The 25,838-nt window shown below is 39.8% G+C and overlaps 1 protein-coding gene across 2 annotated transcripts in view; it reads left to right on the forward strand.

The window, feature by feature from the left end:
- Positions 1-25,838, forward strand: part of GPC6 (glypican 6) — a 1,118,215-nt gene that overhangs the window by 1,032,271 nt on the left and 60,106 nt on the right. The window contains exons 5-7 of one of the 2 annotated variants that reach the window (XM_073347752.1): positions 491-621; positions 12,886-13,029; positions 16,784-16,813. In XM_073347752.1, the coding sequence (XP_073203853.1) occupies positions 491-621; positions 12,886-13,029; positions 16,784-16,813 (305 nt within the window). The remainder of the gene's footprint in view (positions 1-490; positions 622-12,885; positions 13,030-16,783; positions 16,814-25,838) is intronic. The other variant, XM_073347761.1, reaches the window with a different exon arrangement.

The following is a 25,838-nucleotide window of genomic DNA, read 5'->3' on the forward strand; positions in this document are numbered from 1 at the left end:
AGAACAGCTGTTTTAATTAGAAGATCCTGATATATCCAAGTTTTCATCATCTTGTGCAAGCTCTAGAAATATACCCAAGGGTTCATTTCAATCCACCTGCTTTTTCTGATGCATAAGATTACATAGTCTAGAGAACAAATCTGTTTCAGAATGTTGAGATGCAATCTGTATATGAAGAAGTTTTCTCCTCAGATTGATAATGCTATGGCAGCTGTTATTAATATAACTTTTACAATCTCTGTTACTTTGGTGGTGGTGGTGGTTGTTAGGTAGTTATGATAATCAGGAGATTACATCTGTAGAGAAAGTTTGCATTATGTTAAAATCTCTTATGTCCCCCTGACACACATCTGCAGAATACTGAACCAGGCCAGGAGCATTTGGATATTCCCAGCTCTGGCACAGCAAGCTGAGCAGTATAACATTAGGGTTTTTTTGTGCTCTCTAGGTACTCTTTTTTTAAGGGAATGGATCCTTTGTGTTTTAACAGATGCAATGCTCTTGGTAGCAGAGAGATTAGAGGGACCATTCAACATTGAATCAGTCATGGATCCTATTGATGTCAAGATTTCTGAAGCCATCATGAACATGCAAGAGAACAGCATGCAGGTGTCAGCAAAGGTACTGTGCAAGTCACTTATTATCCACTCTTGAATGTTGCAGCCAGGGGGAAAATAGCAACCGCTGACTGCTATCCTCTGTCTATGAAGGTTTGACCATGCTACTCAAAATTATAGTCTCTTGTCTTTGAGTGCACCTGGCCCACTCTAACTATCTCACCTTGTTAAAAACTCTATAGATTTCTTTCAAGCAAGGATGGCATTGCAAAAAGTACCATTCAATTAGCTACATATTATTGGCTGCTAAAAGGTTTATGACAGACAAAGAATGTTGAATAGTTGTGGTGTTTAGATGTTGTTTGTAATTATTAGAATTGGGAGCACTGGCTGTTGGGAGTCTGAAAGGACAGGAAATAGGAAGGAGCAGGGAGGAGTTGAAGGCTGCAGGAGAGCTACTGAGGGTGCAGCAGCAGCTTGGAAAAGAGGTTTCCACTTTAAAAAATAAAGTCCTATTGAAGTTTGTTAGTACCTTGCCTGGCTACTACAACATTTTGGCGACGAGGATGGGATCTTCTGCCTCTGAACCCACCTGCACCCTTTCTACAAAGCCCAGGTGAGCCTCCAATTGCTTTTACTGCCTGGATCCATATGTTTGAGACTTATCTGCTTGCAATCAGTCCTACAGAGATTTCTGAAGTAAGAAAGTGTGCTTTGCTAATCCACTGCCTTGGAGCAGAACGGCAGCGTATATTTTACACTTTTCCCATTGCAGACGATAAATATGAGACCGCACTCACTGAATTAAATAACTTTTTTGTACCAAAAGTGAATGTAGTAGCTAATCACTACAGATTTCGCCAGCGTGAGCAGAAACCAGCGGAGACAAAAGTGCAGTATATTGCTTCCCTGAGGAGTCTGATTGTAACTTGTGACTTTGGAAATATGGCAGATGAGATGATTAGAGACCAGCTCATTGAGAAAACAACCATGCTTCGTGTAAGAGAATGTTTACTTCTAGAACCACAACTTACACTAGAAAAAGCAATAACCATTGCAACCCAGATTGAGTCAGCTACAGCTGAAGCCAAAATAATGAGCATGGATACAGTAGGCACAGTCCAGGGTGTGACTCCTTTGCAGAAAAGTTCACTATCGCTGCAGACAAACAATTAGAAGAGGAAAACTAATGAAAAACCACTGAATCAGCAAATTCAAAATATAGTAAAATCATGTTTTTGCTGTGGATCCCCATGACACCTTGCAAGCTACACAAGATGTCCGGCAAAAGTAGCTCAGTGCAATCATTGCAAAAAGATTGGGCATTTTGCTAAAGTATGTCGCAGCAACCAGTTCGATCAACAGGTGCATGCAATTACAATACCAGATGTTACTGTGCTGAGCATGGACAAAATCACTACTGCACATATTCCAGAACAAATAAAGTGCACGGTAAAAGTTTCTGCCATACCCTCAGGCAAATCACACTTTTTTCTGCTAATGTTGGACACTGGCTCAGCAGTATCTATACTACCTGATTCCATCTATCTGCATTACTTTAAAGATGTGCCTGTTACTGAACCCAAGCTTCACTTGCTGTGCTATTTGAAAAACCATATTCCAGTACATGGCTGCCTGCCAGCAATAGTTACTTTTGGTGATTGCTGTGTAATTGCAAAGTTCTACATTGTCCACAAATGCACTCCTATCCTTGGCAGAGATTTATTGGCTGCTTTAAATCTCAGGGTAGTTAATGGACGAATTAATCTTCCTCAGCAAAGCACTCTTGCGGTACACACACCAGTTTCAGCTAGGACCCTACACCAGGTTGAGGAGAAACTCGGCTGTGCTTATGGGTTTCTGCATAAAGTTAAAATGCAGAATAATGTGATGCCTGTAAGACAGAAATTACAGTGCTTACCATTTTCAGTCAGGGAAGCTGTTTCAGAGGAACTTAGAAAACTTGTTCAGGAGGACATTATTGAAGAGATTAACTCCTTGGAATGGGTTTCACCTATAGTAGTGACACAGAAGAAGGGTGGAGGCGCATCCGCCTTTGTGTGGACTTAAGGGAGCCAAATAAAGCTATTGTGATTGACACTCATCCTCTTCCTCACATAGAAGTATTTGCAGAACTCTGTGGAGCAAAGATGTTTTCTACTCTTGATTTGCAGAGCGAATCCCATCAGGTTATGTTGCATGAAGATAGCAGAGACCTTAAAGCATTTATTACACATGAGGGACTATTCCCTTTTAAACGTGTTCCACATGGTCTCGCATCAGCCCCAAGTGCCTTCCAAAAAATGTCATTGATTCTGAGGAATCAACATGGAGTTCAGTGCTATTTGGATGATATTAACGTGTTTGGAAATACTTCGGAGGAGCATGAAAATAAACTGCATCAGCAAAGCAGGCCTCAAGCTCAATAGGTCCAAATGTAAATTTAGACAAACTGAACTCTCCTTTCTGGGGCATACAATTTCACAGGCTGGACTAAAACCTGATCCAGTTCATATCCTGGCAATTTCAAATGCTCCTCCTCCAACAGATTTGCAAACCGTACGTTCCTTCTTGGGTCTTACCTCCTGATATGCAAAATTCATTCCCAATTATGCTTCTGTCATTGAACTGTTACAAGAATGACTACGGGGAAGTTCAACCTTACTGTGGACAATGGATGCACAAGCTAGTTTCAAAACGGTGAAAGACTTGACTGTACTTAGTCCAGTACTTGCACTATTCAGTCCTGCATTGCCCACAATTGTAACTACTGATGCTTCTGATTATGGACTTGGGGCTGTTCTCACACAACTGCATGAGGACAACACAGAGGACTGTTGCATTTGCTTCAAGGACACTAAGTAATCCTGAGGGGAAATATTCTACAGTCGAAAAAGAAGCACTTGCTTGTGTCTGGGCAACTGAAAAATGGAGAACTTACCTGTGGGGCCGCATGTTCAAGTTGAGCACAGACCACAGCCCTTTGACGACATTGCTTACCACAAAAGGACTGGGAAGAGCAGGAATCATATTGCTAGATGGTCTGCAAGACTACTCTCTTTCAATAAGGAACTGGAATATAAGCCTGGAAACCAAAATGTGGTCACTGATTGCCTTTCTCACCTGCCTTTGCCTTCACCAGATGGCACACCAGAGGATGGGGATGTAGTGGTTGCGCTTATTACAAGCACTCTTACTGTAGTTATAAGAGAACAATTTCAAGCTGCTTGTTCACCATGTCCAATTCAACAAAAACTACGGGAATTTCTGACCAAGAGATGGCCCAGTCACCCTAAAAACCTTGACCCAGTTTTGCTGCCTTATTTTAGAGTTCGGGATGAGCTTTCTTTGCTCAATGGCTGTGTGCTACGAGGTTCACACCAGCTACTTGTGCCAGAAGAATTACAGTCAAAACTCATACACCTGGCACACGATACTCATCAAGGAATTTTCAGAAGCAAACGACGACTACGGGATCTGTATTGGTGGCCAGGGATGGACTCTCAAACTGAAGCACTCATAAAATCCTGTGTCACTTGCCAAATGCATGAAAAGACAGCAGTGACAAGTACCCCTCCATTACAGCCTGTTCCTCTTCCTGAATCTGCATGGGAAAAAGTGGTGATTGACATTTGTAGGACCCTTTGATATTGCTCCAATTGACTGTCATTATGCCATCACCTTAATAGATTATTTCAGTAAATGTCCTGAGGTCACGTTTACATCGCAAATCTCTTCTGCTACAGTAATTAAGTTCCTCTCTCCAGTTTTTAGCAGAGAAGGTAACCCCAAAGAACTGGTTTCAGATAATGGTAGTCAATTTACTTCCCTGGAGTTTGAAACTTTTCTAGCAGAGAGGAACATTTTACACAGAAGGTCATCCCTATACTACCCTCAAGCCAATGGGGAAATCTAACTGTTTAACAGAAGTTTGAAAGAGTTTGCAAACGGCTAAACTGTAAGGGCGATTGTGGATACCCTTCACTACTGATTTCTTGCAAGCATACCGAGCTACACAACATGCCACAACGCAAAGATCACCCGCAAAGTTACTGCATGGGAAACTGATGAATACTAAACTGAACATTGCTGGATTGTTAAAGGCACGACCTGAGGCCCCAACCAAGGATGATGTAAGAAAAACAGTTTAACAGAACCAAGCAAAGTATAAGGCTTTCACAAACAAGTGGCGGGGTTCTAAGGAACCAAAGTTTGAGTGTGGTTCCTTCATTCAAATACGAAAACCTGGAATTTTACGCAAAGGGGACTGTAAATTCACAGCTCCTCTTAAAATCATAGAGAAGAAGGGACCTTACACCTATCGACTTTCTGATGGGTGGATATGGAATGCTTCTTACTTTGCACCTGTCTATGCACCAAGAGGAGATTATGCCAACACCCAGTCTGCATTGGATGACTTCACCGTAGTATCAACACAACAAGACATTGCACTGGAACTGGGGCTTGAGAGATGGCCTGTCAGACGCAGACGACCACCTGTCTGGGCTAGAGACTATGTTATGTAGTATCTATATGGTTTTAGTGTAATATTTCTGTCAACAGTATAGTGCCTTTTTTCCTATTTGTTCCTGTGGTTAGAACAACAATGTTTATTGTAATTGGGAGAGTTTCTTAAGAGAGGAGGGAATGTGGTGTTTAGATGTTGCTTGCAATTATTAGAATTGGGAGCACTGGCTGTTGGGAGTCTGAAAGGACAGGAAACAGGAAGGAGGGGGGAGGAGTTGAAGAGGCTGAGGGAGAGTTGCTGAGGGAGAGTTACTGAGGGTGCAGCAGCAGCTTGGAAAAGAGGTTTCCAGTTTAAAAAATAAAGTCCTGTTGAAGTTTTTTAGTACTTTGCCTGGATACTACAACAATAGTGTTTCATATTTGTTGAGAACTTTCTCTGGTTGCTTTGTAAGAGGCAGTCTGCGGAGCGAGGTCTGTAACTTCTGCATGTGCCTGGTCTGTGACTTTCCTTATTAACATCTAAACATGCTTTCATCTGTGTAGATTAGACTCATGCGTGACATGCTGGAGGTGAATACATTAAACATCCCATTTAACCTCCTTTTAATGGCGACTCAGGAAAAATAGGGTTATGATCTACAGCCTCTGATTATCAGACCTCAGTACGATAGAGTTTTATCTACAGTCTGACATGGCAATAAACAGTTTCCTCCTTTCCATCTTTAGTGTGGGTATCTATGCATACACCAGTAGCTCCTCTGAACCCATTATTATCAAGGTCCTTTGAATGTGGTAATTAGTATCGTTGAGCTGTTAGCGAACAACAGAAGACTTTTTCTTGATTTATCTTTAATGGTACTCCTCGGTACAGTATCTGAAGTCAAGGGTCTTGCCATCTTCTCTGCATCAAAAGACTGGCCAGTTCCCATTGATCTAACACACTTGGGTATTCATGTCTGCTCAGCACTGCCAAGACTGCTAGTTGATTCAGTCCTTTTTCATTTCCCAGAAAGAAACTACTGTAACTAGGAAGTTGGGGGAGGGAGATTATTATTTGTTTTAAAAATCCCCCAGACCTGCTATTTATGGACCCAGTCCTGCAAGGTGCTGAGCATTTCAACTCTCAGTGAAGTTGTTAGGATTTTAATAGTGCTCTACACCTTGCATGATGGGGCCCTGTTCCTGCAGTGGTGATCTTAGAGCTCACTAGGCATACTGACAATCAAACCACACTCTCTCATATGCTGTGAGATTTACAGCTTGGCTTTATAGCATACTCTGCCCTTAAACCAAGAAAGAAGCAAAACTTTTCCTTAAAAGAAAAGTTTTCATTGAAAATTTACCCACTTTGTATATTCCAATCGATTTAATTTTCATTTTTGATCGCTTGCTCCCCAGAGCAAGCAATGTGTTTTTTTTTAATTGGCCAGGAAAAAGGCTTTCCTGACTAGATCAATGACATCACCACTCCTTGGCATGAACTCAACTCCCTTCTCACTTGCAATACTACAGACTTTTCTCCTTTTGTCAAGGTTCCTTCCCCACTCTGAACTCTAGGGTACAGATGTGGGGATCTGCATGAAAAACCCCCTAAGCTTATTTTTACTAGCTTACGTTAAAACTTCCCCAAGGTACAAACTTTTACCTTTTATCTTTGAACCTTTATGCTGCCACCACCAAAGAGTCTAACAAAAATAACAGGGGAAGTGCTCACTTGGAAACGTCTCCCCCCCGCCCCCAAATATCCTCCCAAGCACTACACCCCCTTTCCTGGGGAAGGCTTGATAAAAATCCTCACCAATTTGCATAGGTGAACACCGACCCAAACCCTTGGATCTTAAGAACAATGAAAAAGCAATCAGGTTCTTAAAAGAAGAATTTTAATTGAAGAAAAAGTAAAAGAATCACCTCTGTAAAATCAGGATGGTAAATATCTTACAGGGTAATCAGATTCAAAACATAGAGAATCCCTCTAGGCAAAACCTTAAGTTATAAAAAGACACAAAAACAGGAATACACATTCTATTCAGCACAACTTATTTTATCAGCCATTTAAACAAAACAGAATCTAACGCATATCTAGCTAGATTGCTTATTAGCCCTTTACAGGAGTTCTGACCTGCATTCCTGCTCTGGACCCGGCAAAAGACAACATAGACAGAGAGGACCCTTTGTTTTTCCCCCCCTCCAGCTTTGAAAGTATCTTGTCTCCTCGTTGGTCATTTTGGTCAGGTGCCACCGAGGTTGTCTTAGCTTCTTAACCCTTTACAGGTGAAAGGGTTTTTCCTCTGGCCAGGAGGGATTTAAAGGTGTTTACCCTTCCCTTTATATTTATGACACCTTTCATTGGAAAATATTGATTTGCTATAATGGTTGGTAAATCATGTGAATATTCCATTTGCACTGTAAAGCTTTCATTTCTTGTGCGGAAGTCTGGGCCCACCCTTCCCAAAATCCTGAGCTGTGGAAGCCATTTATAATAGTGAAATTAACTTTACTGTTCTGTAGTAGCTGATAGGAAAATCCTCCTTGGAGGAGTTTTATTGATTATGGCTCCCTTACCTTTCCAGATTTAATCCATACCTTTAAATCATGGCTCTCCAATAAGTCAGACCTTCTGTAAGTAACCCATGAAGTGTTCACCATAATAAGAGCTTGGGGCCTTCAGTTGTTTTGGTTCAGTGGTATGATCGCCTCTTGAAATTCTTTAGTTCCCACCTACCCTGAACATTAATGATATGCCTCTTGCCTGTGTCAGGGGAGGGATAGCTCAGTGGTTTGAGCATTGGTTTGCTAAACCCAGGGTTGTGAGTTCAATCCTTGAGGGGGCCATTTGGGATCGGGGCAAAAATTGGAGATTGGTCCTGCTTTGAGCAAGGGGTTGGACTAGATGACCTACTGAGGTCCCTTCCAACCCTGGTATACTATGATCCCTCTCCCAAGATGGATTGACCTCAGTCAGCATACCACTGGCCTCTAAATGTAGCATTCTCTCTTGTTAAAATTATACTGTAGTATACATATAATGTCGTGCATACACACATAGAGTATGCATGACATTATATGTATACTACAGTATACTTCACTTCACCCACCACTGAAATGCAGTCACTGCTACTGAGAAATCTGGCTGCTGTTTAACAAGTCAGTTTATCTACTGGTGTAAACTGGTGCAGCTGTCTTCAAATCAACTGAACTATCCCAGCTTACCAACTGAGAATTTGACCCTTTGAGTTTGGCATGGTGTACACCTGGGGCAATCCCTCTGAAAGACATCTTGATAACTATATACCTGACACATCCTTATAGTTATTTTAATCCAAATTCCATCCCTCTCCTGATTTAAATATTTTCTGAAAGCCTGCCTGTTTCATAAGGTTTTCCCATTAGAATATACTCTTACCAATTTGTGTTTGTTGAGCAAGGCACTGTTCTGTATTGTGCCTACTGTAATTTTACATTGGAATCTCTTTGGGACAAGGATCATATTTTTGGCACAGTTCACCTATTATACAGTGATATATAAATAAATAAAAATGTATGCTCCTGTATGAATAACGGTGGCCGTCAATGCCAAAGCAGCAGTAACAAAAACATATTATGAAACCTCCATACGTCTCAGCTTTTAAGATTCATTGTTTATCCTTCCTTTTTCTTTTTTCTTTTTTTTTGAGAGTTAGATGGGGTATTGAAGGACCCATCCAATTTCCTATGTCTGCATATATGCAATAGATATTCAGTACCATTCTTGGTGCTCTCCTTCTGTACAGTCCTTCTGTTCATTTTTTAACTTTATTCTCTCATCTGTTAGATGCTGCAGGGATTCTGTCTTAGCTAACATTTTGGATGTATTTTTTCTAAATACTCTAATGGCCCATTGACGTTAGTGGGAATTGGATTGGGCCCAAAATCAATGGGACTAATCATGTGCTTAAAGTTAGGCATGTCTGAGTACTTTGCTGAATCAGGTCTGAGTATCCTACATTTCATTCCTCCTGTTTCCTGCACAACTTTTGTGTTCTTTACTTGTATTCCTTTATGACTATTATGCTAATTATCTGTTTGTTAATTAACTAATCCATATATTTATTCCTTCAGTATATGTCATCAAGTTAGTATGTGTTCTAATTCTCTCTTTTGCAGCTAAAATCTGGGATTGATACTTCAGGGTTCTCTGACAGCATTTTCATTTTGTATCCCCTATTTCCCTAGGAACTCTGTTGGTGAAATGTAGGATTTGAATGTCTTCATCATATGTTACTGCTATTGGGAATGTTGGTAGTTTGTTTTTATTATATGTTTTGTAAACTTTGTTGTTGTCCTTTTCTGGCAAAGAATGATATGCTGGCAATTTAGATATAGGTATAAACCAAACCCAAATAACCCTTTGTGCTACGGCTTTGTTGAGAGAGTCGGACAGGATGGGCATTGTATGCAGAATTAAAATGTAATAGCTGATTGGTGAGGTCATTGCACACCATCTCTGTGTTTGAAGAAAGTGTGAGAATTAAGTTGGCAGATGTCAGCAATAGTTCTAGGCTGTCTGGCAGGGACAAATACATAACACTATCACAGGCAGCTTGGACGTTTCTTCCACCATTGGTCCACCATTACCAACACAGAAGAAAAAATGTGTTCACAATATTATCAAAACTACACCTCCTCTTCTCCAAACTTCTCTCTCCATACACACACAGACAGAGTTTTTTTTCAAAAGAAAGCAGAAGGTTACTTTCCAGACCTCAGAAACCTAAACTGATTCTTTCAAATCTCAAAGTTGAAATGCTAACCATCAAGCCATCAATTCACACCATAAAACCAGCAGGCTGGATGTTGTCCAGAAATCTATAAGGTGTATTCTTTCACATACCTAATGGTTTTTTGTTCAGGAAATGTTTCATGTGTTCCTTCTTAGTCTACATTTTGAAATCCCAAGCCTCATCTTTTCACTTCCTATCCTGTCCCATTCTAACCTGTATGCAGGTGGAAAGGGACAGGATAGGAAGTGAAAAGATGAGGCTTGGGATTTCAAAATGTAGACTATGTCCCTTTTGTGTAGTAAAAAATCTGCGAATTGCATCTTTACTGTATTATTGTGAGATAACTTTCAAAGGAGCAGCTGATTTCTCCTCTCCAAATCTAAAAAGTACTATAGAGTTCTGCTGTTGTCCGGTTGCATGCAAATTTAATGACAAAAACATACACAATGCAAAAAAAAAACTTCTATATTTCAACAAATGTATCAAAATCTGTACCAATTCTCCAATATGTGATAGAAAAAAATGAAATAGAAATAGAAAGAAAAAATACCATAGTAGATTACTTAAAGAGAAATGGGATTACTAGCAGTTCACGACAACACTATGCAAATTTAGGCAAATTGTTTGTGTTTGGTATTAGAGCTGGTTGAAAAACAGAATGTTCATCCAAAGGGAATTCTGATATTTCAACATTTGTTTTCATCCTTAATTGAGAGGAAAAGATGAAATATCAAACATTTTCACAGACCAAAAAATTAAAAAAAAAATGATTCAGAAAAATCGAAACAAAAATATTCAACATTTTTGACCAAAACAAGCCATTTTGACACAAAATATCACAACACAATGCCAATTCACACTGAAATGCTTTCTTTCTACATGTCAATCTAAAACAAAAAAAATTGTTTGGAAAGGTCAATTTGATTGTAAATGACATTAGAATGAAATGTTAAGTTAAAATATCAATTCAAAATGAAACTTTTTTTAAAATGTCATGAGAAAAATCCTAAAATGTTGGTGAAATTGACTTTTGCCATGGAAATATCCGTTTCAGTGCAGCCATATTTTCCAGTGAAAAAAATGTTGGAAAATTTTTGACCAACTCAGTTTGGCATGATGAATTACCTGGGGCCGTACCTATCAAAGTTGTCTTTATAACTGTACCCTGTATGCCAGAAAAATCCTCACTTATTTTAACCCTGTCCTATAGCACAGTGTACACTCAAGAGTATTATGGAGATAAACAGTAAGACTCCAATTCAGCAAAACACTTAAGCAAGTATTTAAGTGTATGAATAATTCCACCCTGGTTCAGCAAAGCATCTTGCTTAAGTGCTTCCCCTGAATAAGGACCGGATTGCTCATGTGCTAAAAGTTAGACATATGTTTAAGCGCTTTGCTGAATGGAGGCCTAAAAAGTTAAGAATGACCACGGTCTGCTCTTGTGTGGATAATGCTGGCCTTCAGTTTCAAAGCAGCAACAGAAAATCTTATAGTGAAACCTCCACATGAATCTTTTTTTAAAAAAAAGTTGAATGTCTGTGTTAGAGTTGCCAACTTTATAATTTTTAAAAACCAGACGCTCTAGCAGGAGTGCTGGAACCCCCCACCCCAGGCCTTGCCTTTTCCCCCAAGGCCCCTGCCCTACTCCACCTCTTCCCACTGAGGCCCTGCCCCCCGGTTCACTCCTCTTCCCCCATCCTTCCATAGCTTGCAGTTCTTCCCCTCTCCTTCCCTCTCAGCCCTTTGTCAAGAGGGACTTGCCTGCAGAGCCGGCACCAGGAGCTGCAGCTGCCCAGCGCAGGTAGGAGGTGGCCCTAGCTGAGTAAGGGCTGGCACAGGTAATGATCCGGTGCCTCCTCACCTACCCTTCCCACAGTAACCGGACTTTGGGTGTTCACTGTGAGGTCCCCTTTACTACCAGACTTTCTGATAGAAAACCGGGCACCTGGCCACCCTAGTTTGTGTGAACGCTGGTGAAGTTAAAATCAAGCTTTCTTCATCTATAGATTCAGTAGCATCCCTAGTGCTGTCCTTCAATATGTGCAGTAAAAACAGCACTGCTTATATTCTACTGATTTTTTTTTCAAATATTTTTCTTTTTATTCAGACTTTGTAATTAATTCAAACTGGTGCTTCTGAAAACTGCCAGACTGACATCCCTGAGACATATCTTTATCCAGTGAACAAGAACATTGGCAGAACATACTCCTCATGATTGCCCAGTCAGTGTACCTCAGCTCTGATTTGCGGAGACCATCTTTTAGGGAGATGAGAGGCTAGTTAAGTTATAAGGCCATTGAGCCCTTGACCTCTCTTCTGAGAGTGCCAGCAAGGTTACCAATTAGTGCCAATTGTGTTTGGGTGAACAGATAGGTTTGTAGATACCTGACAGGATTTAACTTAATTTGAAACCAACTGCAGCTGCATCCAACCACAAAAGATTTTTTTTCTTGTTTCGCTTTCTGGAGGGATAACAACCCAAACATCATTCAGATGTTAGCCCATTTCAATGACTACCAAAATGAGCTAGACTCAAAATGTGGCCTAGATCAGTGGTTCTGAAAGCTGGTCCGCTGCTGGTTCAGGGAAAGCCCCTGGCAGGCCGGACCGGTTTGTTTACCTTCCGTGTCTGCAGGTTCAGCCGATCGCGGCTCCCAGTGGCCGCAGTTCACTGCTCCAGGCCAATGGGGGCTGCGGGAAGCGGCGCAGGCCAAGGGACATGCTGGCCACCCTTCCTGCAGCCCCCATTGGCCTGGAGCAGCGAACTGTGGCCAGTGGGAGCCACGATTGGCCGAACCTGCGGATGCGGCAGATAAACAAACCAGTCCGGCCCGCAAGGGGCTTTCCCTGAACAAGCGGCGGACCAGCTTTGAGAACCACTGACCTAGATGAAAAAGGCCCTGTACATTACTGCAAATTCCTTGAACAGATCTTAGTAATGATGTCTGTCAAAGTTTTGATTTAGGGCTGGTAGTTAATTCATTATTACCAGGATATCAATGCTAAATTACAAACCTATGAATGGGATATTGCACTTGTAAACTATCACTCTTCCTTTTTAAAGGAAGGTTTGATGTAATCTAAAATGCTTCTTTCAGGTCTTTCAAGGATGTGGCCAGCCTAAACCAGCACCTGCTTTAAGATCTTCTCGCTCTGTTCCCGAGAACTTCAATACCCGCTTTAGGCCATACAATCCTGAGGAGAGACCAACAACAGCTGCTGGCACAAGTTTGGATAGACTGGTAAGTAATAACATTTGCTGTCTTCTCTCATTAGGCTAGCAGAGATGGAGGGGAATTTTGCTTTGACAATATTCCTTCACAGTAGATGTTTAATATTTTCATAATTACTGTATGTAATTATCATATACGCTGTGCAACTTTGTAGTAAACAAATGACTTTTTACACTGAAAACAGTAAGGAAATTACATCTCTTTGGAGACCAGTATGACTCAGATTTGATATACTGGAAAGATTAGAAGGTGATAAACTCTTTCCTCCTGGTCATGAATTAGATAAACAATTCAAGTAAAATACTTACCAATATGTATTTCCTTTGAAAAAAATTGTCTACATCAGATCTCCATTTAAGTATTGAATTAAGGATTCAGCAGCCAGTTCTTCAATATATGCAAATCTAATGTGCATTTCTCATTCATTAGGTCCAGTGCTTCATTTAATATGGCTGTTTGTAAAGTTATAATTGGCTTTTTTTTTTTACAACACACTCTTAAAAAATAGGCTTTTGATCAGTTAGCATGTAAGTGATCACTAATCTTGCCTTATTCGTTCAGTAATTTTAAAAACAATCATCTTAATATAAGGTTATTTTAGTTACTTCAAGTCAGTGGATTCATATCTCAGACAACAATATTCCTGCTATTTGTACACTGATGAAGTGGATGTAAAGATGCGTAATTATTAATGTTGTCAATATTACTTTGCTGTTATGGTGTAAAGTTAATGGATAAAAGCATTAAGGATATAAAGCATCTAAACCAAAGCTGTTTGCATTATGTAAACACCTTGACTTCTTCCATACTTTTTACTTAATATCATAAAATTAGAATTGTAAGCTTAAATTGGTTTGAGCTAGTTCCTGATATTTAACAAGTGAGTTTCAATATTTAAGGAGAAATTTTATATGCTTCTAATTCAAAACAAGATCCAGGTCTCTATTTTATACAATCATTTTGGATCAGCATTCAGGTCACACTTGCCGTCAGTATCCGACCCAAGACAGGGAAGCTAATGATCCAACCAGTGGACCAAATTTGGGTGATGAATCCTGGTCACAGGCCACTTGAGGCACGTTGTGCATATGCTAAGAAGAAGACTAGCTCCTCGTATCATTAAATTAGCACTCAAGGCTGCCAAGTCTTCCCATAGTCTATATGTATAATATATTTTACCCCTTAATTTTAATTAAATTAAAGAATACATATGATATTTCAATTCAATTAAGTACATGGGCTTGTCTTATAATTGCACTAACTTTAAGCTACGGTTTTGGCACCCAGTAGTTCTGGAAACAGTGTACCTTGTTTTCTCCCTAAAACAAAAAGGTAAAATCTGTTTGTCACCTTGGTTTACCAACATGAAGGAAACATATCACAATGTAACACTTTAAACTAAGATTTAGCCATAGGGAGAAATTCTGGCCCCAATTAGAGTGAATGGCAAAACTCTAATTGGCTTCAGTGGGGCAGGATTTTTCCCTTAAGGGTATGTCTGCACTGGAGTTGGAAGGTGTAATTCCCAGTTCAAGTAGACATACTCACACTAGCTCTGATCAAGTCCAAAAAGTGGAGTGCCCCAAGGGGCTAGCCACTGTGACTATACACCTAGGGTCTCTGACAGGTGCTCAGAACAATTAGCCCACTTGCTGCTACAGCTACACTCTGTTTTTAGCATGCTTACTTAACAAGAGTATGTTATGGGTATGTCTGCTTGAGCTGGAAATTACACCTTCCAGCTCCAGTGCTGTCATTACTCAAAGTCTGCATTCGTAGGCTCCAATTCTTTACCCTGCTCCATGCAAGTGCAAGGCTCCTTCTGCATGGATGCACTGGGGCTAGAGCACACTGAAAGCTCATTGAAGCCAGGGGGAGTTTGGAGTGCTCAAGGAATCAAATTACAGGATTTAAAGGGGCCAGCAGGAGGAGAGGGATTAAAAAGGAAAGTTGGTCGTCGTAGTTCAGCTTGAACTACTACTATATAGTGGGAGCAGCTAAAGCATTGATACCACTTAAAAAGAGATCAGGCATTCCTCATACATATAATAAGAATACTGCTGAACCACTAATATCTTTTACAGGGTAAAACCATTTAAACTATAATACACAATAAATAAAATGGCAATGGAGCAGATTCATCTGTAGTTGGCCATCGATGGCTGTAACTAAGACAATCCGTCAATGTAGACAATGCTTTATACCCTGAGTAACCTCATTGACTTTCAATGGGGAATTTGGTCCCATTTGACTTGACCAGATTAGATTTCCCCAAGATTTTGAGAGGAGAGCAAATTTATCATTGATATTCTCACTTAACGAACTGTTACAGCTAAATATCTGCCTAATCTTCTTCCTAGTGACATATAAATTGGAAGCTGTTATTGTCCTTGTAGCTATTAATATCTGTAGCAAATACAGATCTAAATAACAGTACTATCTCCTTTTGTGCCCAGTCCAGCACCCACTGAAGTGAGAGATGGCCACTGACTTCAGCTGGAGTTGGAACTGGATTCTCAGTGGATTGGGGTATCAGGTTTTCCTTCAGAACTATGATCCTTTATCCATGCTTTGAAAAGTTCGTTACTAGTGTCTCAAACCAAGTAGTGTAAGTTTCCTAGAAAGATTTAAATGATATATTTTTTTTAAAATAGTATTACAAAAAGGCTGATGTTCTGAACAAAATTCTCATAATGTGTATGATGTTTTCCAGTCTGTATGTCACTCACTTTTGATTACTCAATTAATATAAATATACAACAAAGTAACTCACTGTTTTCATAGGCAGTGTACCATAAATCTAGCCTCCTTTTTTTGCAAGCAATGCCAAAAAAATTACAAAAAATTAATACCTCCCTGACTTTCATGGTAGCTTTTTCTTGTGTTTCACTTGACTATTCAATACTAGATTAATGCTTTTGAAAGAAATCTGTCTTTGAGATTTCATTCTTAAAATACTGTCAAATCACTGAACATTAAACCATCATAGCAAAGACCAAAGATGAAGCTGCATAGACTCTAAAAAGTGAAGTGACAGACAAAACTAGTATCACCACAAGGATCAGTCTTTGACAGCATATTCTCTCAGAAGAAAACAAGTTATTCAAATTATTTCAGATGCATCTGTCATATACTACAATGTAATATATTTTAAGCCAGATTTGAGCACCCTAAATCTGGGGACAGATTTTAAGACATATCAGTTCCCCTTCAGAAACCTAAATGAAGTGACCAAATTTTCCAAAGTATTTAGCACTCAGCAGCTCCCATTAAGTGGCCTAAATATGCAACTCTATAAATTTGGCCCGTTATCAGTAACTTAACCTGTTTTGATACATCCAGTAGTTTCGTTAAAGCAGAGGCAGTTATTACTTAATGGCAGAACATAGACATTTTGGGAAGAGCGTTATATGTTATTAAATTCATAATAGCTGCATCCTAATGGCATTTGATAAATAATAAATCAAAGTAAGACATTTGAAAATGAAATATCAAATGAATGTGAAAATGAAATATCAAAAAGTAAAGTTGACATTTAGTTAAAACTGATCAAATATACTTATGATGTCAGACTTAACATGTATACTCAGCTTTCACTGCTGGGTCTACTTGGTTTCTTCTGAAATGTAGTATCTAAGAATTCTCATTTACAAGAGACTGCTTATAATGACACTTTATCTTCTCTGTGGTTAGCTGTTTGGTATAACCTACTGTGTTGTTTTTTTTTCCTGTTCCCTGAATCTGTTTTCCTCTTGCTTCCCAGAGGACTATCTGGAGGACAATGCAACATGGTGTAAGCGTTGGTATTCTTATTCTTCTCTTTCATACCCATTTGTCTTTGTACAATATTGCCGGACAAACTACTACTTCTAGTTCCATCTCTACCATTTTTCTTTGTTTATCTGTAGACTAAATACAAGCCATTTTAAATAGGTTTGTATTTTAAATAGGCTCGTATTTTAAATAGGCTCATTGAATTCTGAGTCGAGCTTAGAGTTTATAGTTCTTTTCCACACCATTCATCCGTTCCGAAGGTGGTTTCTGATCTCAGTGAAGGAGCGTTATCTATCAGTGAGAGCAAAGGGGACAAGATGTCAGGACTCCTGGAGTTCTAGTCCTGGATAGACCATAGTAGTCTTGTGTGCCCTTAGACAAGCCACTTAGCCTCTCTAGTCTATTTATCCATCTGTACAATGGGTTTAATAATTTTTACCTACTTCACAGAGGTGATCAGTGTGAAGTACTTTGAGACCCTTGGATAAAAAGCAAAGGCTGTTCTCAGTGGAGGGCCCTTAGCCATCAAATTCAAGTTGCAACTCCAGCTGAGACTAAGTCTTACTACCTAAAGGGCACAATGCCAGACTCCTTTCTTTCAGCAAGACTTCTCTTAAGAACCTCCACATTGCAATGAGGCCCTGGCTGTAGGATGTAAGAAATAAACTCCACATATTTGATTCTTCTTGAGTAAACTGCTTTACATGCAGGGAGGCGGTGGGGGCTTAACTCTTCTTCCACAAAAGAGTGAGTGTACTATTAAATATACTGTACATAATGACACATCCATTCTATGGGGATGAGCATCTGAGAAATTGACCACAACGTTATGGGTCTGATTTACATTCATGTACAGTATTGTCACTGCATAGACAAGTGCATGTCCATGCGCCCAGACTGAAAAAGAGGGGCCCTTTCATGCTATTTGCCATTAGGATATGAGTGCATTGTGTCTTGCTTTGTAGGAGAACCTTCCTTTAGTCTGCACCTGCTTTCATTCACACAGCAAACAAAAACTATTTCAGTGAGCAAAAATCTTTCTTTTGGTAGTAGGGCTGGATGCATTTTAAGTGTATAGTGCTACATTCAGGCTTACTATTTTCAAGTTCTGCTACTTAAATTATTTATTCTTATAATACTAAAGAACCAAGGGCAACCTAAACACCATAAAAAAAAAAAGAGAGAAATCTATTTTAACTACTTCTTCCCAACTTTTCCAGAATTACATGAAGCAGAACATATAATTCAAGCAACGAATCTGCTTTGCTTTTTAGCCAAAAAGAGCTAAAATTAAAAGGACAATTTACTTTGAACATGTTGATTTGAGCCTCTTAGTGAATCCTCTGGTGCGCTTGTGAAACATAGAGACCACAGTTTCAGTTTTGTTTGACTCCACTTAGTCCAAAGTCTGGGAATGTTAAATATATGCAGAGTTACAGCACAGTATGCCTGAGATAGGATGTGTACTCTGAACATTTTACTTCCCAAGAGACCCTAGAAAATAATCCAGCAGAAATAAATCTTAAAGGGTTTAAAACTAAAATCTAGTATCTCAAACACTGCAGGACAGATATAATTTTTCCAGAACGTTTTGCATATATAGCTCGCGGGAATGGATAAGAGCACCGAGTACATAAAAGACATGGTAACTCAGGAGGTACCAATCACAATTCTAAGCCAGAAGATACTGGGCTCTAATACTTGTAATAGTAGCCAGATGGCCTCCACGTGCAATATCCTTACACCACTAAAGTGCTATGCTTTTGGAGGTGCTGTTTCTGTATACTTGATGTTAACCAGCAGATGTGCACTCTGTGGATATAATCAAAGCTAAGATTTATTTCTCCTTCATAAACAGATTCCATTTACCACCCTGGAGTCTGTTTTGTTATGAGCTGTCTGTGTAAGGTGTATATAATGAAAAAATATATATGGAAATATGTGATGGGGTCATTTGGTGTTAAAGTTAAGTTTTGTTTGTTTCTCCTAAAATAGATGTTTCTCTAGTGTCTGTTTTTCTGAAGTTTCCCTGTCATGGCAATATCATAATAGGCTTAAGTCTGCGATCATTTTTTCTCCCTCATATTTAATACCAATTTCAGGTGGCAAAGGCAGATGAATGATAGCAATTGACAAAATCCTCCCAGGAGAGCACCCAGCATTCCTTTTTAAGAAAAAAAAATGTAATATTATTCCATAGCCCCAGTGAAGGATTCTGCATGACGCTAAATTTGATGCATTGCATTTCTAAAGCATGAGAGACAGTTACTAAGAAACTGCTTTATTTTTATTTATTTATTATATAAATATTATATTATATTATTAAATATATATTTATTTATTCATTTATTGCTCTGCCCCGGTCTATAGGTGAAACAAGTCTGCCTACTGCTCAGATCCTGTTTAGCATGAACAACATAAAACTGTCCTTCAACCATAATAACAAAGCAAGTTCTCCACTTTAATTAGTGCTCTAAGAGAAATGAGTAAGGCTGGGTTTGCTTGCAGTGTGTATTGTGGCTGAACAATCATATGCTGACAAACTGCCTCAGTGAAAGCAGCTTTTGTTGGAACCTCTTCTACATATGAGCTTGCTGGGGTGGTTGAATTTCCTTTATCGGTTGGTGTAAAGACCCACTGTCAAGGTTCCTTCCCCACTCTGAACTCTAGAGTACAGATGTGGGGATCTGCATGAAAAACCCCCTAAGCTTATTTTTACCAGCTTAGGTTAAAACTTCCCCAAGGTACAAACTTTTACCTTTTGTCTTTGAACCTTTATGCTGCCACCACCAAAGTGTCTAACAAAAATAACAGGGGAAGTGCCCACTTGGAAATGTCTCTCTCCCCACCTCCAGATATCCCCCCAAGCACTACACCCCCTTTCCTGGGGAAGGCTTGATAAAAATCCTCACCAATTTGCATAGGTGAACACAGACCCAAACCCTTGGATCTTAAGAACAATGAAAAAGCAATCAGGTTCTTAAAAGAAGAATTTTAATTAAAGAAAAAGTAAAACTATCACCTCTGTAAAATCAGGATGGTAAATACCTTACAGGGTAATCAGATTCAAAACATAGAGAATCCCTCTAGGCAAAACCTTAAGTTACAAAAAGACACAAAAACAGGAATACACATTCCATTCAGCACAACTTATTTTATCAGCCATTTAAACAAAACAGAATCTAACGCACATCTAACTAGATTGCTTACTAAGTCTTTACAGGAGTTCTGACCTGCATTCCTGCTCTGGTCCCAGCAAAAGCATCACACAGACAGAGAGGACCCTTTGTTTTTCCCCCCCTCCAGCTTTGAAAGTATCTTGTCTCCTCGTTGGTCATTTTGGTCAGGTGCCACCGAGGTTGTCTTAGCTTCTTAACCCTTTACAGGTGAAAGGGTTTTTCCTCTGGCCAGGAGGGATTTAAAGGTGTTTACCCTTCCCTTTATATTTATGACACCCACTGAGAAGCACCATCTCATTTTCAGAAATATCTTGGGGATATAAACAATAAAATATAAGCAAGCTACAAAGAAGACAAGAAATATGAAACCTTGCCAGTTGCCAGCTGTGTTCACTCCTTGGTTAGTAGACTTCTCCACACACAGCAGAATGTGATAATAGAACACTAGTCAGACTTCAGTTTCTTTCCGTTTAGGTATAATATGGTTGATGAGCCAGAAATTCATATAAGGCTATATTTTGCTTCCAGCTGCACCATGTCAACCCAGAATAACTCCAAAGTCTGAAATGGAGTTACTCTGCACTTACCTGGTATAACTAAAGCAAACTTTAGCCTTTTATGCTCTTTTATGCATAGGCAATTTCTAATGGCACTTGTCACCATAGTATCCAAGTGCCTAAAATGATAGTTTATCTCCAACAAAATAGACCTAGAAACCTAGATTAAAGTCCTATTCCTTGTCCCTTCTGTTTCAGCTCCTAATATGTGAAGGGTAGGTATTTTTTTTCCAACATACAGCAAGAGTCTTTGAATGAATAAGCTAAACAGGAAAAACATCAACACTGCTCTTTCAGCACAGGGAAGGGTCAAACTTCATTCCGTGTGTGTGTATTAATCTTTGCATGCATGAGGAAAGGTGAATTATTAATGTTCACATTAATGCTATAGAAACCTTGTGGCTACACCAAACACCCTGTAGATCTTAGCACTTTTACACTTTGTTAAGGAAATGAATATGGTTTAGAAGCTGATAGTATTGCTGGTGTCCCCACTATACAGTTTTTAAACCATGCTACTTTCCATGCTCATAAGTAATATAAAACATAGTTGTGACTGTCATGGTACATGAGCTGCCTGAAAACTGTTGCACTAAAATGGTTCCTGGGTGGTTACTGTCAACATGACAAACTGCAAGTGATATTACCAAGGCCTTTTCTTCATAGTCAAAAATGGGACCAGTGATTTACCATCTTGTCCCAGTTTCAGGATTAATTGCATTTTCGACCCCTCCTGGTCTTCATTAAATGTATCCACTTAAGGTTTAAGACTCCCTGCAATCACTTCTCTTGGATGGAGAATGGCATCTCTCTTTCACCCTCCAGACTCTGCACTCCACTGTGATTTCCCCAGAAGGTCTGACTGTGGTCCAGCACATATGTTATCCTCTCTCTAGTGGCTATGACAGTATACACCAGTTACCATTAAGCCTTCACATAGGAAAATACATTTATTCTTAGGTTAAAAACATTACAGAAAAAACATACCAGAAACAATAACCATTTCCTATATGGATGCCAACAGCTTACCAGTGGTCACCCATCAGTTTTATGGGATCCTGGTAAGTCCAACCCTTCCGTAAGTGTCAAGGTCCCCAATGGGACAGAAGGTCTTATCTGTTCCCTGAATCAAAAGAAGGCCCCATCTCCTTTTAAACTCAGCCTTTTTATACCAAAAGCCTTTCTCTGTTGGTAGATGCAAGTCTCCTCCAGTAGATGCAAGTCTCCTCAGGTGTGGTACCTCTCTGGAGATGCTGACAATCTGATTCACCTTAATCACTTCCACTTTTTTTGGTTCCTGGAGGAGCTGTGGTAACGTTCCCGCGCCCCCAGGGTTGCATGCTGTCCCTGGCCTAAAGCGATACACAAACCATTCATAAACCTAATACAATATGGTCCCCAAAGATATTGAATGCAGTTGCAATATCTGTCACTCTCTTGTTGAAACATACCAGAAAATTACATACTGGTGCATGACAAGGGCCCATTTTTTGCCAGCATTGATGCATCCTGCGTGAAATCAAGTACAAGTTAGCTGAGTACAGGCTTGGTTGCAAATAGTGAAATTAAAGTTTTGGTGACCTCTGACCTTACAGCAAACAGAGATGCTACACTTGCGAAAACAAAATATGAGTTAAACTACGCTCTTGCGATTAGATCTCTGAAGCCATTTTCAGCAGTTTCACTTTTACTAGACTACGGCAAACAGATGTATTGTGTAGCTCATAATAGAAATGTGCTGCACTGGACTCCGCTTCTAACAGACAGAGTTATAATAGGAAGTCAGTTACAGCAGGCAAAAACTGGTTTCCCAAGCCAAACATATTGCATTCAATACCTTTTTATTTGGCTGTAATGGGCGGAAATTGGTACTTTATGGACTTTTATGGCTATTAATAGTGCCTAGAGGGGAGGTAAAATACAGGAACTAAAAAGATTTACCTTCATACAAATACTGTCCCCTTTGTGAACTTTCCTTTGTCAAACAAATACTGGGGAAGATAAATGTTTTACATGTTTAAAGATAACCTGTGTTTCCTTCCTGACTCCTCCTCCTCTTCCCCAACCATATCAATAGAAGCCAACAAAATGGACCTGTCACATTCAAAAGCAAAAAATGAAAATTAAGAAGTTCTTTAAAAGTGAATGTTCCTTTTTTACAACAGGAATTCAAAATAAATGTATAGAACCAAATTCATACCCAGGTTAGCCTTTGACTTCTGTGAAATTTGATGGTGAGTTTGCGCAGTCATTTTTACTCACTTCCACCTGTGGCATCATCCCAGATGTGGTGTTTTCTCCTGTGATGGATGTATCAGAAAAAGAAATGATACATAAAGAGCCTGAACATGTTGCCACTGAAAGAAATGGGAGTTTTGCCATTTGATGTAAATGGGAGCAGGATTGAGTCTTTGATGTATAATGAGCTTTTAACAAACCCTGGAATCTATCAGATTCATTTTAAAGCTCTGGGAATTTTGCTTTTCCCATAACATTCTTGGACACTCTTAAGTGCAGTCAGTAAACCTCCAGTATAAACACTGTAAAGGAAACCAGATGAAAATGAACTAGCTGAGGTGAAAGTTTTATATTTATGAAGAAAAGTCCAAATGACAAAATCTCCAGTATACATAATTGTATTACTTTAGTGCATGCTGTCATCATTTAACTAACAGGCCTCTACCTGAAAAGTGATTTCTTCTTGAACCAAAAAAGATGAATGACCTTAAATGGATACTCTTAGTCTGCTAGGGTCTGAGCAGCAAATGTAATTCCAGGTGCTGGTGTGATGAATATTTTTAAATCACAAGACATGGAGAGTCAGATTTCTTTGTTGCCATTAGAAGAAGCAGCTCATACAGAATAAAAGAGTGTTTCAGATAAAATAAATTAACTTGGAAGAAGTTTTCCTCTCTGTGACCTCAATATGAAGTTTACAGGAAAGAAAACAAAATAAGTTTATAATCATAATAATAATATGCAAGTAAACAGCCTCTCACTTCCTTCTTTCAGGTATTACAGTGATGGATGTGACAAAAACTGAATAGATTGTTTAAATTTCTACTGTGCATATTATTATTATGTATTATTTGTACTGCTGCAGCATCTAGGGATCCCAGACACAAATCATGGCCCCATTGAGCTAAGCTCTGTACAAAAACGGAACAAAAATATGGCCCCGACCTGAAGAACTTAATAAGATTCCCATTTTGGGTGTTCCTTTCCCTCAGCCCAGCAGATATAGTACTCCTTTCCAGCATTCGTGCTCTCCAGGCAGTTTTGTAATCATTCCATTGCTCTCCATTAATAGAGTGGGGAGGAACGGACAATTTAAATGATTATTTATGTAACCTATGATTCCATTTTATCAGGGCTTTGAAAATCTGAGCTACTGATCCCTGTTTGGTTTGGGAGAAGGAGGAGATAAGGAAATTGATGAAGGGTTGGCTGTGTCATTTACACACAGACTTGCTTGGGGAGCTGCATAGCCATAAGGGGAGCAATGGGAAATATTCTGCCTCAGGGATGTAGACTTCTTCCTGGAGCTCTCGAGTATGCAAACTCTGGGCTCACTTTTATACCTCATTGTGGGGTGCACTTTACTGGTGTGAAAGGAGGAGAGTGGAGCTATGGCCCTCTCTGCTCTTCCCCCCGTGCCCTTGAGGCAATGTGCCTTCTCAGATTAATAGAAAGGGCGTGACCCTTTTGGTCAGTTCTTCCTGGCCCTCAAACAAGGAGCATAAAAGTTGGAAAGGTTCCTTCCTCCCACACCACTCAATGCTCACCTATGCAAAGGCCTTTGTTACTAGATGAAGATTGATGAAGTAACCTACTCTCCCTGTTGGCCCAGTTCTGCGACCCTTACTCATCATGAGTAATACCTTACTGGGTAAATAGTCCCCTCTACAGTGTGAGTGAGGCTAGCAGATCTGGCCCTTTAAACATCTCTTCTTCCATTTGCAGCCTCCTTTAAGTTAGATCAGTGCTTAGCCTTCCTTAACTCAGCACCAGGAGACAGGTCTGCACTGTGTGTTGCTCAGTCTAATCCTTGTATGGTCATTTCCCACTATTATGGGTGATGAATAACACGGTTACAATGTATAAGCTTTTCTTCAGCTCTAATTGCACTTCTGATTTTAATTTTACCTGATTTTTAGATTTTATTCCACTTGTGGTCAGTTAGCTGGACTGTTTTCTAAGGTAGAAAGTGAGGCTCATGATATAGCCAGGAGTAATAACTAACTTCCTACAAAGAGTTAAAGAGCTTTGGGTATTCTACTCATTTCTGAGTTGTAGTAAGTTAGATTGTCTTTAGACAAGGAAAACTTACACCAGTGTCACTAGATCAATGAACCCCTAATGAAGGCACATTGCACAGGTGTGAGTTACCATGGTAACTTACTAGGGTAAGTTAATCAAACTTTGCCTCTTATCAGAAACTAGCTGGAGCAGAAAATCCCGACAGTGAACTTGGAACAGCTCTTTAAAAACAGAGTCAAGTTCAACTGGCAGTAAATACTGAAAGGGTGTTAGAGACAAAGGTGGGTGAAGTAATGGCTTTTATTGGGCTTCCGTTAATGAGAGAGACAAGCTTTTGAGCTACACAGAGCTCTTCTTCAGGTCTGAGAAAGGTACTAAGGGCATGGCTACACTGGAAACTTCAAAGTGCTGTCACGGGAACGCTCCCACAGCAGCACTTTGAAGTGCGAGTGTGTAATCCACCTCCACGAGGGGATTCGCTCCAAGTGCTGTGAGCGTGGCTCCCAGCACTCGGAGCCTGTCTACACTAGCACTTTAAAGCGCTCAGACTTGCTGTGCTCAGGGGGGTGATTTTTCACACCCCCTGAGCCAGAAAGTTACAGCACTATTAAATGTAAGTGTAGACAAGCCCTAAGAGTGTCACAACCAAATACAAGGTTTGAACAGATTGTTTAGCATGAGCAGTTAGCTCATATTCTAAGGGACCATTCAAGGTGAAGTGGTCTTCAGCCCCATTCTGTGTGCCAACTGCTTACTCTAAACTATCTGGTGAATCTTGTATTGAGCTGTGACAGTCTTATGCCATGTCTGTACTTACAAGCTTACAGCAGCACATCTGTACCGATGCTGCTGTAAGATCACTCATGTAGCTGGGTTGTTCTGATAGGAGAGAGCTCCCCCCTCGACATAATAAAACCAGCTCAATGAGCGGCAGTAGCTTTGTCAACAGGAGAGTGTCTCCTGCCAACATAGCACTGTGCATATCAGCGCTTATGCCGGTAAATCTTATGTTGTTGCAGGGAGTGTTTTTTCACACCCCCAAGAAGCA

Source organism: Lepidochelys kempii, chromosome 1 (genome assembly GCF_965140265.1).
Source record: "Lepidochelys kempii isolate rLepKem1 chromosome 1, rLepKem1.hap2, whole genome shotgun sequence".
NCBI lineage: Eukaryota > Metazoa > Chordata > Testudines > Cheloniidae > Lepidochelys > Lepidochelys kempii.